Here is a 19,622-nt window from a genome sequence, read left to right on the forward strand (position 1 = left end):
AGTTTTGAAAGAGCCAAAAATATGTTCTAATCCTCTTCTTCTATTTTGAGGTACATGGCATCCATACTTTTGCATTTCCATGTTTAATCTAGCTATTTTTACACGATTCTTAAGTCATTTACTACAATTTCCATTTCTTCACTGACTGGGATGACTTCACCGCCAACCTGTTATGTGCTGTAAGGATATTTCTTATTCTTTGGTCTTCGGTATGTTTAAACAGGCATAAATCATTTCCTCAAAGACTCTCCTGTGTCATGTAAAAATGTCCATCCCAACGTCAAAAATGCCAGAGGTTTGTTGCTCCATTTTTTAAGAAAACAGTTGTAGCCGCTCACACTACTGGGCTCCCAGGACTGGTACCACAGTGTCCCTCCCTCTTGCAGACCTGCACACCATCTGCGGGAGGCATTCCATTGAGGTCAGCATCCCAAGACCCTCAATTTTCCCCTTGAAGACCAAACGTGCAGCAAATATTACCCAGTTTTCACTTTAAATGGGCATCATGCATCACACCAGCCTTTCAATTGCATTTAATTTAGCAAACTCTGCTTCAACTTCAAACAACAGTTCAGACATAAAAACTCCCTTAGAGACAGACACATTGAGCAGGGAAGTCTCCTCTTAGTCCGCCGAGCCTGGCGACACAAACGCTCAAATGAGGGTCATAATGCACATGCATGCGTGTCTCTGTGTGTAAAAGCCGTGTTTAGCTCTGAAAGTTTGCTCTTCGTGGACGGGGGTGCACTTTCCCCACTCACAGATAGTCTGAACTGAGACGAGTCTTCACACAGTAGTGGCACACAAAACCTTGCACACATTCAGTGCAGCACACCACCTCATGTTCAAACATGTTCGGTGTGTCTCCTCCGTGAACTTTCCACTTTCCATACCATATGTGGCACCTGGCTAGCAATCCTTCACAGTCATTCAGCAGCCTGTAACATTACTGTCTGACCGTGGGCTGCACGGTTATGATGTCAGTGGGTTTGCACGGTACTGGGAGGAGTTTAGGGTCGTGATTCATTGAAAAGACTCATGATCTGGAGGACCATATGCCTAACCAAATAAAATCCAAAAAATATTGTAATTGCAGAAAACGCATAACCTCGTCTTCCTATTCTCAGCAGCAAACAGTGGCTGCTTGTTCAGTATGCAGTCAACTCCCATTGACTGCACATATATAAAGAAATAGAAAACCTGTTTGGAAAATAACTATCACATGTTATATTTAATTATCTGGCATTCATTACTGGGCCAAAGAGAAATCAGACGCCAATCACGGCAAAAGTCAAACGGCACGACTTTCCGAGAAAATAGTGGACACTGCTTGAAATTTGACATTGGGTGTCTTTGGTTGTGGGAGCTAAATCAGCAGGTGCTGTTGCTCTCAACCTGAAAGACCACAAACCTCTGAATCAAGCTGGCGACCAGGGACTTTCTTTCACGACTAAAAGATTTTGCCCACGATGATGGCAGATGATCACACAGTGTAAAATGAGTACTGTGAAGATCTTCTTAAAAAGCTAATTCTGCCATCTGACCACCAGAGAGTGACTATTCTGAGTTCTCCAGTCCTTGAAATGATATTCCTATTTGTTCTCATCTCTTTATTACCAATAGACATGTTCGTCAGATACCCCACCAAAAGATACTGTAGTAACAATAATGTGCATCCATCTTACTACCTTTTCTTTCTATGCATGACTGCCTTGTCTTGCTTTTCCCAGCATTTGTAGCTCAGGAGAAAGCATTCTGTGAGGGATATATGCCAAACAGAGGCAGACATTCTGTCGATTCCTGTCACCTGTGATTTATGTACTTATTTTTGTCGGATTTTTGGTAAGTGGAAGAAACAAGTGACTGGCAGGCGAACTTATCTGAGTTTGTTGCAGAGGGTTGAGGAGGAGTGACAAGGTCGCACAGAAAGACAAACAAAACCAAGTGCATTTTCTTTAAATGTGGTGGTTTTTTATTCTCTCTTACCCCTTCCTCTAATCCAAATCAAAGCTGCTGTATCGTATGTGTGACTGTAAACAGCCGGTTTCGTTTTGAAATACTGAAGCGATCATGAATACGTTTATGATCACATAGAAGGAGACCTCGTATTCTCATCTCCTACAAATAAAAAGCTTATTATCTGGCGCTACAGCTGCAAATTAACCAGGGTCACGACACAGGTGAACCAGACATGAGCACAAACAAAAACACAAATGGACTTCACACCGACATTTTCCCTGCTGGCATTGTGTGATTAATAGTTCTCGTAGCTTTGTGTCAATTCTTGCACATTGTTTTCAGCTCCAACAACCCACATGTTGACATTGTGTCTGCTTAAGTTTGAGTCTACTGTCTATATGATGAGTCTAAAGACAAGATGATGTTGCATGTCTGAGTCGCGAAAGAACAATATTTATCTGCGTGTCGTGTTGGTCGTAAAACGTGACGGACAACATATCATGTTTATTATGTATCGCACCATAATAAAAGAGACAGAATAAATAGTTTTTTGCTGTGTGGGTGGTATTTAAGTATTTATCTATTTAGTCATGGCACACTACTGCTGTCTAAAAATAATTGCATTGATCCTATATACGAATTAGCATGATGCAAAAAAAAAAAAAAAAAGACTTACCATTTCAGTTTTGCAGATCTTGGTACAGCTGAAGAAACCACCTCATCATAGTGCAAAAACCTTTTATGGGAAAAAAAAAAAAAAGGGGGGGTCTTTTCTTTTAATCACATGAATTTGTTTTTGCAATTCCAATTTGTGCAATTTTATAGTCAATAGAAACGCAGGCATATAGACACATTAGACAAACAACCATGCACACACACTCCTAGGGGTAATTTAGAGTATTCAGTTAGTATAACAGTTGTGTTTTTGTAAAATGGGAGGAAGCCAGAGTAGCTGGAGAAAACTCATTCATGCAAGGGTCAGGGAGAACTTGCAAACTTTGTACAAAAAGACCCCAGGCTGGTATTTAAAACCATCATCCTCTTGCCACAAGGCAACAGAGCTATCAACTGTACCACCGTGCAGCCACACACACAGAACTCCTAGATCTAAATCATATCGACCGGTGGTTTCTCGTAATTTGGAAACTCCAATTTGGAGGAGCGTGTTCTGGATAACTCTCTTGGGTTAGCAACTACGGTTTTGAAAAGTCTTGGTGTCTCTACATTTTCAGCTTAAGAATAGTGGATTTTGTTCTCTGAAAGTATTTAAAGATAAACGTAGAATGTGTTGGAGAATCAAAATAGCTTATTTTCCAGAAGATCTTAGCGATAAAGCTACAAACTCCATCTTGGATAAATAGTTCCTTATGCCAAAGTTCTTATTGCTTTTTAGCCATATTATTAGCAAAGCTGCAGAAATATCTGAGTTGGGAGGTATTGTATGAACCATTGTAATACAGTTGCCTTTTGTTGTGCATTATGGGTAGGGTCTTCTGCAGGAACGTGATAGTATGTGTGGAATGCTGATGGGATTCTTTGTTGACCTGGGGCAAACAGAGAGCATTCTGGTGATTTACACATCCAAAGATGTGTAAAGATGTGTAAATCCCTTTCCCTTCCCCATTTCTGGAATTACAAGCAATTTATAACTTGCCTCACTTTATAAATACATCTGTAATTAGACCATGTCTTCCAGTCAACAACTTAATATATACTGGAAATGGTGACAAAAAGTTATTTTAATGTCTTAGTGACACCATGTGTTTGTACTCTTAACAGCTGGGAAAATAATAAATATACAGTCCACAGCTCAAAATGTACCAAATACAGTAATAGACATTCAATATTTAATTTTGTACAGCACAAAAAAATAAAATAAAATGTCCCAAATTCAATGGAAATAGTCCACTTTAAACACCTGATTTCACAAATATGTCAGAATTTTAAAAACGTCAGAAAATATTCAATCGATAATCAACATGACAAATATTAAAATGCAGCTGCAGAGATGTTATATTCACATTCAGCTGTGTGAAACATGCCGAGACAGATGAATCCGTGTAAGCCAGAGTCTCAATACTAAGAGTCTGAATGCATCATTAGACAGCAGCTTTAAAGTCAAAGCTAACAGCCATAAAATAACCCAGATTTAAGGGCCATCAAAACCTTGGACCTTAATGGATATGCCCTGTTATAGCAAAGGTTTGGCTCTAAAACCTTCCAGAACTTAAGACAGAATCAAGTGTTGCTCCAGTTTAAAAGATTTATTCATGTTAAACAGTGACCCCAGAGGATGGCACGTTGTGAGAGGCGTCGGTCCATAGCACCAGTACTTCCACTTTATTGGTTTCCCACTTTGTGTAAATAAATGTTAAGAGCTAGTCAACTGAGATTGAAATGAAATCTTGGGAATGCAAATTTCAGAAATGACTTTTTACATTAGTGGCAATCATATTACGTGGTTCTCACACCTAGTATTTGGGACCTATAATCCTTGTCCCTCATTTGGACTCGACCGAATGTGGTCGAGTCCGAGATGAGACCATCACAAAGGCTCTCGAGTACTGCAACACTGTGCTAAAGGTTGTATCTTCAAAATTTTCATGAGGTTTTGCCAAGCAAAGCCGCATCTGCAACATGAAGGATATTGGGCCAATTCTTCAGAACCAGTTTGTCAAAGCAATCATTTTCATAGCAAGCAACTATTTTAGAAAACCCCCATTTACCTTCTTTTGCACGGTGCTGCGACATGGGATCCATTGACTAGAGGGAGGAAACACTCTTCATGTAATTTACCGAGACTGACGGCATAAAGACACCTTAGTACTGTAAACTCCACAAGTTGTTGCATTGAGTTTTTCTTTCACACTTAGCTCACAGCTGGTCCATTGGTCATTAGATCCCCTGTTTATGTCCTCAATGGGAAAACCTAACCCTGCAAACAGGAAACTGCATTCAGAACAGTTTTTTGTTCATCACAACCATGCAAGCCTTTGTTCAGCAGAACTGCCACCAAACTTAAAACCCACAACCACACCACCTCCCATGATGCCTTCCACAACCTGAAGCCACAACCTGAAGCCACAACCAGATCCTGAGGTTTAAGTGATGCAGCTGCAGCTCATAGACTCTAATTGTCTCTCCTCTCAGAAAGTCCCTCAGTCTGTATACTTACTCAGCCAGAAGCCTTCCTGAATAAATTTAATGAAGCAAATGTTTTCTCTCTCTCTCTCTCTCTCTCTCTCTCTCGCTTTTCACTACGGCTCTGCAGTACAAGAGGAATTTATTAAAACGCTTTCCACAGATTGTTACCAAGAAGTAAATAATTGGGACACCTGCGACTTTGTTAAAGCTTCAAAACCACATTTCAATGGTAGGTTTTCTTCACCATTGAATAAATGTGCTTAATTGTTTTTTCAAAGTTTTTTCAGTGAAACATTTTTGTGCTGCAATAAATTGTATTTAATTTGTTCATTGAAAGATACTGCCTGTAGCTTCACAGATTACACCTAACTCTGAGTGTCTTTAAGCCTAAGTTTACTCTGGAATCGCGTAGATTTATTTATACATTAACAAGTTTGTTTCTTTAAATTAGCTTATTATATTATATTACTTATAACAATGTAATATTACATTCTAATGCAACCATGGCGTAATATTTGGCTTTTCTGTTGCTTTTCCGATCTATCACGTCTCTATGAATACCTGCATGTAATTTGAAAATCAACCAGTTGATGGTGCTGTTGTCCCTATAACAACCACAATTAAAATCAGGGTAAAAAAAAAAAAAGTATATCTCTTTGCTTATACGTTTTATGCTTTTTTTGCAAAGGTTGAATTTAACAACCGTCTTTAAAGGGTCAAAACTTTAAATTGATATGTTACAACTTTGAACTTCTTGAAACAGACATTCAGATCATGTAGCTGCAAGAATAAAACCAAAGTAATTGAAAACACAACGGCTGAAAATGTTCTTCTCACTAGCTGTGCAGCAGCTGTGGGAGCTAACAGACAGCACTCAGCTGAAATGTTTGATGCCGTGTCTAGATTTCTCTTTCTGTTTTGTTGTTGTTTATCAGGCGAAATACATGAGCCAGGTGTCTGGTTCTGTCTCCTTCGTAGAAGGGGCTTTTGACTGAGTTACAGCTGCTAATATTGTAATGTTATCTCTGATTTTTGTCATATAGGAAAGAATTGAATCAATAATTGTGTCTTTGACCTTGTTGCTTTCCCACAGAGAGCGATTGAAGGAGCTACTGCTATGTGTAGTCTCAGTTCTTCCTCTCAAAGATGAATTGTCCAGTTTCTGCAACTCAGGCTTTCAAATAGAAAATATTTGCAGGCTGTAAAGTTTTTTATTTATTTATTTTTTTAATTAAAAACACAAAAAACAATTTTAGAAAATCATTCCAATGTAGCATTTTGCCTTTCTGGCATTGACAAAAAGTAATGAAAAGAAACTGTTTTTGTTTTCTGTCGACTCTGAAATTATTGTCTAGAGTCTAGACATTCAGATTTTGGCACCAGGATAGGAACCACCATCCAGCTTGAGGATGGCAAACAACTGCTGGTCGTCTAGATCTGCACCTGCTGACCTAAGGAAGCTCACTTAGTTTATTTCTCCTCTTTCTCATTCAAACACTCCTCCAGAATTCAGTATTCAAGTATTGAAAACTCAAACTTTTGCACAAAAACCTTTGTGTTTAATTTTTAGAGAGAAAGAGATGGTAAAATAATTTTTTTCCTATAGTTAGATTGTTTCTAGATTCCATTTTTTCCTATTTTTCCAGTGAGAAAAGCCTGTTGTCAGTATACGCCCCTATTCAGTGGACTACTGCCATCTTGTGGGGACGTACAAGTTTTCCACTTCTGGCAAAGGCTACATTGAAAAAAGCAAAAACGATGACTATTTTCTGGTACAGCGCTTTAGTTTTATGTATTTTTGTTTTTAAATTTTAATTGTTGAATAAAAGCAAAGTTGAAACAAAGACGAAAAAGACAACGCAAATCAGAATGCGTTTAGATCAGACCTCAAAGAAAACTAGGAACCTCCATCTGACCGGGCCACCTTTAAATACTTGTTAGATTTTGTATGGATATTAAATTTAGGATCTGTGAGATCTCTGCAGCTCATCACAACTCATCCAAACCAGCACTTTAATTGATGTGCAGAATGCATTTCAGTGAAAGATTTGAACTTCACGTCTCCTAAATGCTGAATCATAACCCTGTGGCAGAAGATGTACGACCGCCAAACTCAGCAATGAGAGTTTCACTTAAACCAACTTCCCTCTTTAACAAACAACAGCAGATTGTTGCAGATTTAAAGACATCCACCTATTATGGTTTCTGAATAGACATAATCAAAGTGATTAAACTGCATTCTGTTTTTGCTGATACACTTCACACAATAGTACCTTTTTGTTCCGCTGGAGAAATTAAAGAAAGATTGTTGCACGTGTGCAGAATGTCTCCAAAATTTTTTGATGAATACACAGAAGTTTCTCTGAGTTTGGAAACATAAATGTTTCATTATTATTTAAACACTCAAAGATTACTACCTATTTTTTTCCTCAAAAATTAAGAAATTTAGAGTTGTGTTTATTTTTTGACATATTTTTTTTAAATATCAAACCTTTTAGAATTACATTATTTTTAATGTGTTTTATTATTCAATTTGCTTTTGTGAGGGAAATGCTCATAGAAAAAGTGAAAAATGTGATAGGAAGAGAAGTTAAGACACTATCTACTTATCAAGCTGAGGCTTTTGTCAAGTGACTTTATGTAAAGTGAAACAATAGTTGTTGAGATGCAGCTGCGTAAGCTGCAGGTTGGGTTATTTAAAGCTCAAATGTTAATTGGAACTTTAGGCAATGGGAGGTGGTTTTCTGGTTGTTGCAGTTTGGCTTTACAAAGGTTTGCATGCTTTTTGTTTTTTTGTCCTAATTCTTAATTAACCAAGAACATGAGTGAAACTGTGAATTCATGTAAACCTTTTTTTTATTATTTGAAATGGAAAATTACTGCATGAGACTTTCAAAGGCCCAGGTAAAAAAAAATCCTACTGCATTGAGCATGTTTCTAAGTTAAACCTTTGTCAGGAAAGGGCTGTGAAAGGTATTGAGCAGTCTTTTATCGCAAAATAGTCAACACAGGACATGAGAGATTTAAAAACCTCTTTCACAATACAGGTGTAGACAATACACGCTCCTTTGTCTCTTTAAGATGCTATTGTTGGGTCCAAATTAAAGGCTGTTGTAATAAACTTCAACTCTGGAGACTGGATTTTCCGCTATTCTCATTTGTAATTTGTTTGGAGTTGTGTCCACCAGAGGGCGCTTTGAGACCAACAGATTCCGCTTCTCGTCGGAAGAGAGGCGGCAGTGTTCTTTCAAGACCGCGGCAATAACTTGCTAGGCATCCTTTTTCCAAGAGGGGGCAGTATAGCACCGTGTTCACACCGCGGTCACATGCTGGGTAATTAGGCATGAAAAGCGGTTTTGACACGCATCACAAGCTGACATCTGAGATTAATGAATGACACAAAAACTGGGAGTTTGGTTCAACTTGCAGTTTGTATATTTATTTTAAAGCAACTTCTTTTGTAAAATATAAATACAAATTATGGGATATTTTAATTACAAAGTTAAAACAAAACAAAAAAAATGAACACGCGAGAAAAAAAAAAATGACTGTACTGCAGTAGCCTTCCCCGTTATATACAAGCTCTGTGCCACAGGGGGAATATCAACACCATCTTAAAACTTTATTATACAAACAGTTTTGCAGTTTCGAACGTTTAAATTACAGCCTGAAAAAATACTTAAAAGGAAAAAAAAAAAATTACAACAAAGTAGCCCCTGAGGCTCAAGCGAGCACTAAAGTTTGAGAACTAGAGGGAGGGGAAAAAAATGGACATCATGTGCTTTCTATAAACACAAATATCAGACTGAACAGCACAGCCTCAGAACTATTCTGTACAACGAAACATGCACAGTGCGCTGTACATTCACACACTCCGTTCAGCTGCTGAAAGCACGACTGCTCAATTTAAAAAAAAAAAAAAAAAGCTTTGAGGAGCAGTGAGCAACGTCACAAAGGGGGGAAAAAAAAGCTCTCCATATCATATATATACTGTATATATTTATTTATACATATATTAATTTATAAAAATAAGACCATTATTAAGTCTATTGAGTCAGAAATGTGTCGATCCTTAGTTAACGGAGAGAAATGTTTCCGCAGCCCAGTCAGCCGGTTGGGTCAGTCTGTCTGTACAGTGCACCGGTGCTGGTCCGGGACCGGGCCGAAGCCGAGAGAACTAAGGGTCACGCTAAGGCATATCTGTAACCTCTGATTGGTTCTAAAGCAAACGCCGCTCGGTGAGGAACAAGGTCAGGATGAGGCCAGCCTGCCCGCCGCCTTCATTTTGTCCTTGAGTTTGTCCGCCGGGTGCTCCCAGCGGTCGTCCAGAAACTCCAGTGTTGAGCCCAGCAGAGCGGCCAGCTCCGCGCTGTCCTCCACCAGGTCCAGCAGGTCCTTGCTGTCCGGGTGGAAGCCCTCCAGCTCCTCCGGGCAGGAGAAGAGCTGCGACAGGGACGCCTGCCGGTAGAACTCGGCCTCGGCCACCGTCACGACCTCCATGTGGGGGAAGGCTTGCCGGAAGGCGCGGGCGGACATGCGCAGGCGCCGGAGCACGTCGGACAGCAGCAGCCAGTTTCTTGGTCTGTAAAAAGGGGGGGGAGGGAAGAAGTTGAGGAATGAGGGCGGGCGGAGGCTATAAAAAATAAGTAGCGACGTCTGCTCCGGAGATCAAAGCTCACCCCTGGGAGAGGGACACCTGGATGTTGTAGCACGGCAACAGAGGTCGGTCGGAGAACTCAAACTCGAACACCTCCCTTTTCTCGTCCTCGTCCTCGTTGTCTGGGCCGGGGGCGTCTGCCAGGATGTTGTAAACGCCGCCTTCTTCGCCAGATTCTGACACGCAAACAACAACATGAGTTGGCATCGATGTCGTAAAGAAATGACCTTGATTAGAAGAGGTTTGCTGACGGAGCAAACGGTGCGTTCCTACTGCAAGAACCTTTTCCAGCTCCCACGGTAGTTTCTGGTGATGTTTCTGTTTCTAAATTAAGCACCAAAGAGAATACCAGATTATATTTTTGACTACACTGAACTACAAGTTGAGGGTTTTTTTTTCCAGCAATCTTCCATCTTTTTGTCGAGATTCGTACGTAGTTTCAGTTAACTTTAAAAAAAAAATGCTATGGGAGTGATTGCTATTTTTTTTTGTTTGGAAGTGATATTTAAACCCAGAAACTAAGTTTAAACACGAGTTTATGTTAAGATCAGCCAGAAAATATAAATTCAATAAGTTCAATGAGACGACAAGGAGAGTAAACATGAAAGCTACATGTGGTTAATCGCTTCAGGTTTTTAAGAGATTTTACTTCTGTTTCACAGTGTAATTGCTGCTTCTGAATAGATTAATCTTTCGATGAGTTTTAAAGTTACTGCGCATAAGTTGTAGAGTGTATTCACTTTAAAAAATAAGTCAGTTTTAGAGCTGAAAATTGTAGATTTTTTTTATTTCCAAAAACAGAAGCTTCTTTCTTTTGTCTCGTACTCTGTAGTCGAGATCGGGCCGGTTTTAGTTTGAAGTGACTTTACTCAGGTTTTAAACCATAACTGCTGCACATCTGAGATGAAGGCTGGTCTAGTTTCACAGTTTTGGAACAAATCTGAAGCAGCAACATCCCTGCAGACAGAGTGGAAACACACTCAACCCGAGGCCAAGGGGAGATAAAAGGTTCCTCACGGTAGAACTGCACCGTTTTTAAAGCATTACAGGACAGACAGAGTGCTGATCAGTACTCACCACACACAGCACTGCCATAGAACTCCCAATAAAGCCCTGGGTCGTCATCTGAGCGGCCCTGAAGGTCAGCAAAATAATCTGTGGAGAGAGGAGAAGCCTGTTATTCAAGAGCCGGGCGCCTGGGGACAGGCAACGAGGCAAATACAATTGCCCTTGGAGACTACAGCAGACAAATGGATAAAGAGCACAGTAAAACAGAGGGGGAGAGGGAGCGTCAAGAGAGAGAAAGAAAGAGAGAGAGAGAGAGAGAGAGAGAGAGAGAGTGAAAAGAAAAACAAACAGAGAAATGTTTTGAGGTGGTGATGGTCAGAGGCCGGGGGCTGTACGGCGGGGGAGGAGAGCGACTGTCTCTGCTGGGTTAGAGCCGGCTCAGTTCAGAGCGGGGCCACAGACGGCTGCCAGGAATCAAACAAGAACCACACACAGTCGCTCAGAACGAGAGCGCACACACACAGCAGAGAAAGAGAGAGAGAGAGAGAGAGAGAGAAACAAGCAGAGGGAGCTGGATAAGCAACGCGGTGTGTATTCAGCACGCGCGCGCACATTTGCAGAGCGAGAGCCGGGCTCCGTGCCAGCGCTGAGGCGTGGGGCGTCTGGCGTGTGTTTGGAGGGATTAACGGCCTCCAGATGAGTGGGACCAGGTGGAGGGAGGGCGGCGCGCAGCTCGCTCCTTCTCCTCCAGCTCTCACGACATCGATCCGTCCCGTCGCCTCAAAACTCAACGCCGACCGCCACCTGTCCGTTTTCTCCCTCGCGCGACGGGTCGTAACTAGTTCGGCGCTCAGGCGGAGAGAGAGGCAGCTGAGCATGATTTCATTTCCCTCTCGTCCCGCACACAGAGCCGTGTTGACTCAACTTAACTATAAACATCCAGACGAGCCCTCGCAACACACACACACACACACACACACGCACGCACACACACACACACACAACAAACACAAACTCCAAACACAGAGCGTGTCAGACTCCGNACACACACACACGCACGCGCACACACACACACACCACACACACAAACTCCAAACACAGAGCGTGTCAGACTCCGGCGAGGCTGCCGTGCGAAACGACAGGCGCTCTCCAGCCAGAGCGAAGCCTTTTTTTTTTCCCCCTCCGCACGTACGCCGAGCAAACACAGTGGCCGTTGCTAGGTAACCAGATAGAGGAGCCGAGAGGCGGCAGCAGCACGCACCCCGGCGAGCCGAGAATCCCTGTCTAACAGGTGGCCGAGGGAGGGGAGAGGAGTGCGGAGCGGAGGAGGCGGGCGCCTGAGGGGAGATGAGATGACAGAGATGGACGTGTGGAGCTGCTGCTGCTCCGAGGTGGAAGAGGAGGATTTACAGAGAGGGAGTCCTGCCAGCAGGTTGAGCAGAGGTCAGAGCAGTGAAAGAACAGCAAACAGAGAGAGCAGGCATGGGGGGGAGGCCACTGGGAACAGGGTTGGTGACCAAGCTTTTAAACCGTTTACCCCCGGCCCTAACCTTGATCGCCACTCTTCTGAGCTTCTTCTCTCAGCAGCTGAAATTCACCATTATTCTCATTTAAATGAAATTAAAGGCGTTTGATATCTGACCCCAGTATGTTCTGAGCAGAGAAAACGAAAAGTCCGGAAACATTTTTATTTTGGTTAAGTTTCCACTTTCTGAAAAAGTTATGTTTTTGTGCCGATTACGTGCAACTCTCTCTCTCTCTCTCTCTCTCTCTCTCTCTCTCTCTCTCTCTGGGTTTGTTGCCACTTGTTCCGCTCAATACCATGAAGTCAGTTTAGAAAAATGTCCACATACACGTTGTGCGCTCCCCTTTTCTCGGAGCCTTAATAACCTTACACTGGAGTTTTGTTTGAAAATGTAAACAACACTCACCGGAGAGGAAACGCTCCATGCTGTCGCTGCGGGTCATTTTCAGCAGGCTGCGGCCAGAATACGTGGCCAGAGTGGGGTCGGCTCCGTACGACAGCAGGACCCGCACCACGTCCAGGTGGTCGTTCTCCACAGCGTCGTGGATGGGTCTAAACACGCGCACAATGATGCACAGACGGAGGTTACAGGGGGCTTGGTGAGAAATCACAGCATGTGTCATTAATATTTATGCTCCTTTAATCTGCCTTGCCCCATAACATGCACCTTATTTATTCCAGTTTAAAACTATTTAATATGAAAATTAGAGTTGCTTTTAATAAGCCTCGTCCTTTCCCGCATTTCGTCTTTGCCCCACTTTACTCAGATACCCTTAAATATAATGGAGATGCACCAATCCACTTTTTTCACTTCCGATACCGATACGGATATCGGAGGTTTAGAATTGGCCAATACCAATTCGATACAGAAAAACTGCTGAATTTACTTAAAATGTTTCTTTTTTTAAAAACACAGACTTAGATGGACTGCATTACAAATTTACTTGACAACTCTGACCCAGTACAGCACACCTAAATGCACAAATAGCTCCACAAGCTTGATCAGCATGTAAAAACAACTTTTATAGAGCAATTAGGAGTATAACAGCCAATGAAAAATATTCTCCCGCCCCACCCTCCCAATACTGGGACTGATACAGATATTAATATCGGATCAGCGCATCTCTAAAATGTAACATAGCCATTGCCTTCAGATGTCACCAAAAGGTTTTGGCACTATTGGTGAAAAACCAATGCTAAGTTGGGAAATACAGGGCAAAAAAACCTGAAGGAGTTAAGACTTTAGAGGACCTTTAATTTCTAGCTATAGCTATATTAATCAAAATGTATGCATCCAATGAAATAGCCCAGTCAAAGTCTAGAACTATATATAATTCTGTGGCAACAATTGAAATTTGTTATATACAAAAGCTCACCATCTACTCTGACAGAGCTACAGCTGTTTTGAATAGAAGAATAGGCACTGAGTGTGTGTGTGAGAGAGAGGGCGTTTCTTTTTTTATTTACCTGGTCCCGTCCTGTGCGCTGCAGTTGATGTCGGCGCCATAATCCAGCAGATGTTGAACGATGCTGAGCCAGCCTCGGGCGCACGCCTCGTGGAGTGCGCAGTAGCCCGCATAGTCTCTGTGGTTGACCTCGCAGACTCTGTTCTCCAGGCAGTACAGCACCACCTCCTGAGAGAGACGACAACAAAACAAAACGGTGAGCCGCGCTTTTCGGCGCGAGAGGGTGTTTCTCTACGCGTGATGACAAAGAATACACACGAGCAGACACAGCCTTTCCCCTTTACGGTTCCTGTGGGAGAGGAATGACGAGAGAGGAAGAACTGAGTGTGCTCTTGCGCCGGACAAACATACGCAGAGGCGCACAAACGCTCCATAATACCGGAGCTGGCGCCAAACGCATCGAGGAGCCCGAGAGTGACTCAACTGCGTTCTGCCTGCCAGATTCTGCTCGCGCATGTACGCGTGTGTGTGCGTGCGCGCGCGCGCACGTGTTTGTGTGTGCAGCGTGATTGGGGCCCGGACGCCGCCGTGGCAGCCAGCTACAATGGCTGGGCTCCGAGCGCGGCATAATGGAAGCGGAACAAAGAGATTTGATGGAGGCGCTTAAGAGCTGGAAGCGTTTTCTCTGGTCTAAGGCTGTGACAGTTGGGCGTCCGGCGCTAAGTAGTCAGAATGGTCTTTATTGGACGGGAGCAGCGTCTGCCGCCATTAGGCAGAGAGGAAGCTGAGAGACAGGAAGCTGCTGGGCAGCGTGTGGATACAAGGTCTGCTTGGGTCAGACGGAGAATTTCTACACTGCTAACGTGCAGCCTGCGGAGTAGCGCATTCTTAATGTGATTTCAATAAGCAGAAATGTCTCAGAAATGTTGTTTTCTTTGTTTTGGATTAGACATGTAAAGTCGTACATTTAAACTCCCAAATCAAAGCTGCAAAAAAAATAAAAAATAAAAAAATGTAAGCAGACTTGCACGAATTTTCTGTTTTCCATACAATCAAAGATCCTCTCCAATCATTGAACATGCCTACGTCAAACACCAGCGTTTTTTTGTGCACCGTGAAAGCACAACCATTGATTAGCTTAGGAGTTACAAATATGTTAAGATGTTTTTTTATGGGGTTTTTCCTGTGAGGCAGAGACGTGCAGCTGAGACTGGTGGTGGGGAAAACAGAACCTCCTGCTGCTGCAGTAACAGCCGAGCTGAGCTGCTTCCTGAACAACTCCCCGCCGACTAAAAGGACAGATCGTGGTTCCTGCGAATTTTCCACTGTGAAATGACAAGTTTCTCATAAGTTTTTACACCCCTCTCGTCAAAAACAAAAAAATCGTGATGAGACAACAAGCTGGATTCCTGTTCAGCGGTAGGGTGCAGGGTTATTCCACTGATCTTTGCAGGCATCTGGATCAGCTTAGCTCAGGTCAGTTTCAAAACCCATAACAAACTGTTGGGGTTAAATCTGGAGCGGATTATTCAACAATAAACACAGATTCTTTGAAGCACACTTTGTGATCTGTGACGCCTTTATATTGTTTGTAATAACTTAAAATAGGGGCTTAAGTACTCTGAACTACAGGTTTAGAGTAAAACCCTGATCCAAGAAGGTCTAGAGGCCAAAAGCAGATCAATTACCCTTTTTATTTTTTTAATGAGTGCAAATCTATACGTCTTCTGTCAGTATTTATAACAATTGATAAAAAGGAAAACAAAACGAAAAGTTATTATGTGAGAAATAAAGCAAAGATCTTATCCAGACGTTAATCTTCACAACCAAAAGACTTGGAAAACGATGAGATAAAATTTAAAACAGTTGGTAACATAACGTTCATCTGACGTCATCGTTTATAAAATAAAAGTGAGAACTTTTTTATTTAGAGCCGATGAGCAAAAAAACAGTGAATTTAGAGAGGAAAATATCTAGTTTTTCTGTGTTTTTCTTTTAACTCACCTTGGAAATTACATTTTTACATGAAAGTACTAAAAGAAAAGATGCGAAAGATCAACTATTTCTAAATGGCCTCCCCCCTTCCACACCTCCGTCGTGTTTCAGGATCCTAAAAAAAAAAAACGCTCAGTTATTAAATATTTATATATGCATGTGAATGCAAGGCTCGTTTATCCAGATGCATTCAAACTCCGTTCTGCAAGCGGTCCTGTTGCCGTGGGGAGCCAGAGCGGCTCATCTGAACCTGGGTATACGACACCAAGCCTCCATTTCTATGCTAATTCTGGCCAGCCATCTAAGTCCAAGTGTTTATCACGCTCCCTCCCCACCCTTTCAGCACTTGGAGGGTGGAAAAAAAAACCCGGCAGTGGAGAGAGAAAACAGGCCGATGGACGGGAGGGACGAGCAGAGGACGGAGGGGACGAGAGGCAGGACAACACGGCAGATGACAGATGAATGAATCCGTGGAGGAAATCTGCTGGGGCCGTCCTTTGGGGCCACAGCTGATAATAACAAGAGATGAAAGGGTGGGGTGTGTATGTGTGAGAGAGAGAGAGGGAGAGAGAGAGAGACAGAGAGAGAGAGGAGTGAAACCAGGGCGGAGAGATGATGCCGAAGAAGAGGAGGTAAAAGTGGAAATCCGGAGTGGGAGAAAATAGTGAGCGAGTGAGAGTGAACGGGGAGAAACGAGGGGAGGGTGGGAAGACGCTCCAACTGGTTTTCTCTCGCTGCCAACACTCTGTTTGCCTGCTGGAGAGAGATTCAGGAGCGCTGTGCCGAAGCTCCCCTCTGGGGGATTCCACTCGCTCTATGCATGTGTTGTGTGTGTGCGTGTGTATGTGTGTGTGTAAGAGTGAGAGCAAGTGTTAGAGAGACTGACGGCTAGGGAGTGTTGATATGCAGCGTGCCAAAGTGCGTGTGTGTGTGTGTGTGTTCCTGTGCTGCTGACGCGTGTGGCTGTGGAGGAGGCGCAGCGCTAAACCTCCGGAGCCGTGTTTAATATCGCTGGGAGAGAGCGAGGAGCTTAGCACGAAAGCCCCGGCTTCCCGCCAGACGCGAGCACACACACACACACAGACACACACACACTCCTCCGCAGTAAAACGAGACAACCTCCCCCCCACCGCCACCTCCCCTCCGCTCTGCTGCGCTCCTTCCTCTATTCTCTTTTCTCGCGCTCCGTCCTCTAATCTCCCTCTCTAGAATGCTTCCCCGCGCTCCCCTGCAATCAATGCATCACTCAGACGTTTAACCCCTTCCGGCGCTGCCTGCGTTGGATGCGTGTCACATGTGTAGGTGATGCATGAGCGCATCTGCCAGACTGGAGTTTTCCGGCGAAAAGGAAAGTTGGTGCGTGCTCGGAAAAGTGAAACGTGTGGGCGGGGTGAGGATTCAGTGAGACTGAAGGCGCTGCCGCTGCCGCCGCCGCTGATGATGATCTCACAGTTAATTAATCTAACACTGAGCCACTCAGATTCTATTAACAAAGCTGAGAAGAAAAAAGGGGAGAAACGTGTGTGTGGATGGGGGGAGGGGGGAGGCACGTGGGGTGGTGGGGGGGAGAGAGAGAGAAAAGTCACCTCTGGCTGCCGTGATAAATGCCCTCCTTTTCAAGCAGTAATTTGCGCCACGTATTCCCCCTCATCCACATGCAAAACGAGTGATTCAAGGGGCCTAATATGAGTCACTGTCTGTTCTGGTGGCACGTCAGACAGCCACTGAGGCAAAAATAAAACAAAAAAACAAAAAAGAAGTTGGTGAAAGCTCGGGGTGACAGCTTGCTGACTGCTAAACCTGGTTGCTCGCCAACTTTCCAGCTCTCAGGTATAAGCCTGTTTGGACGTTTCCATGTCGACGCTCGGCAGCGACTTCGGGGGTAATGAAAACGAAGCAAACACCAAAGTGGAGAAGAAGAAGAAAAAAATCCATTTAAGTTCTTTGAATGGCCTCTTGAGCCCGGCTCTGAAAACAAATTAATCTGCTGCAGCCTCGTTGTTCAAAGGCCTTGCTTTAGTCCAAATAAAATCATTTGCAGACTAGATTTTAAAAAAAAATTAAATAAAATAAAAAAATAAATAAGTCGATTATTAGTACCAGAGTTGTGCTAATATTAAACCCCAGCACGTAAAACTCAGCTGTGGGAATAGAAAAAAAAGTGATGGCAGCAGAAGGCTTTTAAACAATCATTTTGTGGCTATATTGTTAAAAAAAAAACCCATCAGGAAACATAATTTCCAAAGGGACTCATGTTGTTACAGTCTGTAAAAAAGTACAAAGTTGTAATGAATTATATAATATCATATAGATCTGAGGAAAACACCAGTAAAAAAAATGCTATCCTACGAACTAAATAGGCGGTGAAAGTGTGTAGAGGTCTTCCCTTATAGCCAATTCCATGAGTACAGCTCTGGTTTATTTGCAGCAGGACTTGCCTTTAATCTGTGCAGTTCAAACATTCACATTTCTGTGTGTACGTAAATAACTTCAAGAGCCAAAGACCAAGCTACACATGCAAACTACAAACGTTGAGGAAAAGGAAACTAGCTAAGTATTGATTTAAAATGGAAAATGATCGTTATGGCTGTTGTCCAACTATAAATAGTCCCAAAATTTAGCAGTGGTTTTGAAGTGCTTATTGCGCCAAATATTGTCCCTTTTGTTGTTATGCTAACCGTAGAGTAACACTTGGAGCATAGAAAGCTGACAGCTTGTCATGGCTGCTTAAATTAGTTGGGCTATCTGCTCAGGGGTCCAGGCTGCTGAACACAAGCTGCTCGTATCGGAAATGGTAATGAGAGGTGCCTTTTAGCTTCCACGCACGACTGTATTTTTCACGACCCAAACGCATTCATTTCTATCTAAGCAGCCGGTTTTTCTGCCAGCTGGTCAGCAGTGTGCAGCAACAAGTGGGTGAGGGTCAAAGCTATCTGAGGAAACTCTCATCTATATATACTGGAAATGAGAGGACTGAGTCATATGAATAATATGTTGTTTTTCCCTTTTCCTTTGCAGTTTTTCAGCAGTAGACTTTCACAAAACATAAATTTAGACTGCTTTTCATCAGCTCTTGTGTCAGGACCAAGATAGAGTGGGGGGTATGGGAGTGGGGGGTTCAAGTCAGCCCTCCTCTGAGCCGCTGAGCAAGTTAGTCACGGTCCCACAACAGTCGACACAGAGGGGGGATGGGTGTAGGCTGAGTAGGCTTCCCGGGCTCAATGCTGCGATGTAGCCATGACAAGCTGTCAGTGAAAGCAGCTGGCAAGGGGGGATTTAGGGCGAAAACAAACTAGGATGACCATGGGTTCTGTCGCGCACACACCATTTCTTGCCATTAACACAAACTAGAAGTTCCGAATTGCTGCAAAACAAGACAGATAGCTGGATTTCAGCAGAGGGTAGTTCCTTCCGTAGAAAACAGAAAACTAATGTGACCGCTGACGTGCTTACGATTTCAAATGAACGACGTTTTACAATTATTTTCTGTTTAGACTATGCAGAGTTTCTCTCTGTGCCTTCTTTGATTTCTGAGAAGTTGGTTTTATCTTTTTTTTTTTTTTAGCGTTGCTTCTTTAATGTCTCAGTTTTTTTTTTTTTTTTTTTAGCGATCACATGCGTAGCTAGCATGATCCGTGATTTATGAGCGAACAGAAGAAGTTCAGAGACTCGCCTTTGCCATGTCAGCGTTTTTTATGGCCGATTATATATCAGAACAGCAGAATTTGGCTTTCCTGAAAGTGAGGAGAAAGTGCGGTAACATTGGGCGCAGTAACAGGTTGGGGAGGGGCAGAACTGGGTTGTTATCTACACTCCGTTCAGCTAGAAGGAACTTTCTTTAAAAATGCTTAAAATCTTTCCAACAGTAATGTAGTGTTACTTTATTTTAGATTCTAAAATATTAACTTTTCAAAACCTTCTTATACCT

At 42.9% G+C, this 19,622-nt stretch overlaps 1 protein-coding gene across 2 annotated transcripts in view; it reads right to left on the minus strand.

Moving 5' to 3' along the window:
• Positions 1-8,704: 8,704 nt before the first annotated feature.
• bcor (BCL6 corepressor) overlaps positions 8,705-19,622 on the minus strand; it is a 41,936-nt gene continuing 31,018 nt past the window's right edge. For both annotated transcript variants that reach the window (XM_007547114.2, XM_007547113.2), the window contains 5 exons: positions 13,761-13,927; positions 12,700-12,845; positions 10,838-10,915; positions 9,783-9,936; positions 8,705-9,685 (listed from right to left, as the gene is read on the minus strand). In XM_007547114.2, coding sequence (XP_007547176.1) covers positions 9,355-9,685; positions 9,783-9,936; positions 10,838-10,915; positions 12,700-12,845; positions 13,761-13,927 — 876 coding nt within the window. In that variant the 3' untranslated portion in view covers positions 8,705-9,354. The remainder of the gene's footprint in view (positions 9,686-9,782; positions 9,937-10,837; positions 10,916-12,699; positions 12,846-13,760; positions 13,928-19,622) is intronic.

This window comes from Poecilia formosa, unplaced genomic scaffold, assembly GCF_000485575.1.
Source record: "Poecilia formosa unplaced genomic scaffold, Poecilia_formosa-5.1.2 Scaffold19, whole genome shotgun sequence".
NCBI classification, from domain to species: domain Eukaryota; kingdom Metazoa; phylum Chordata; class Actinopteri; order Cyprinodontiformes; family Poeciliidae; genus Poecilia; species Poecilia formosa.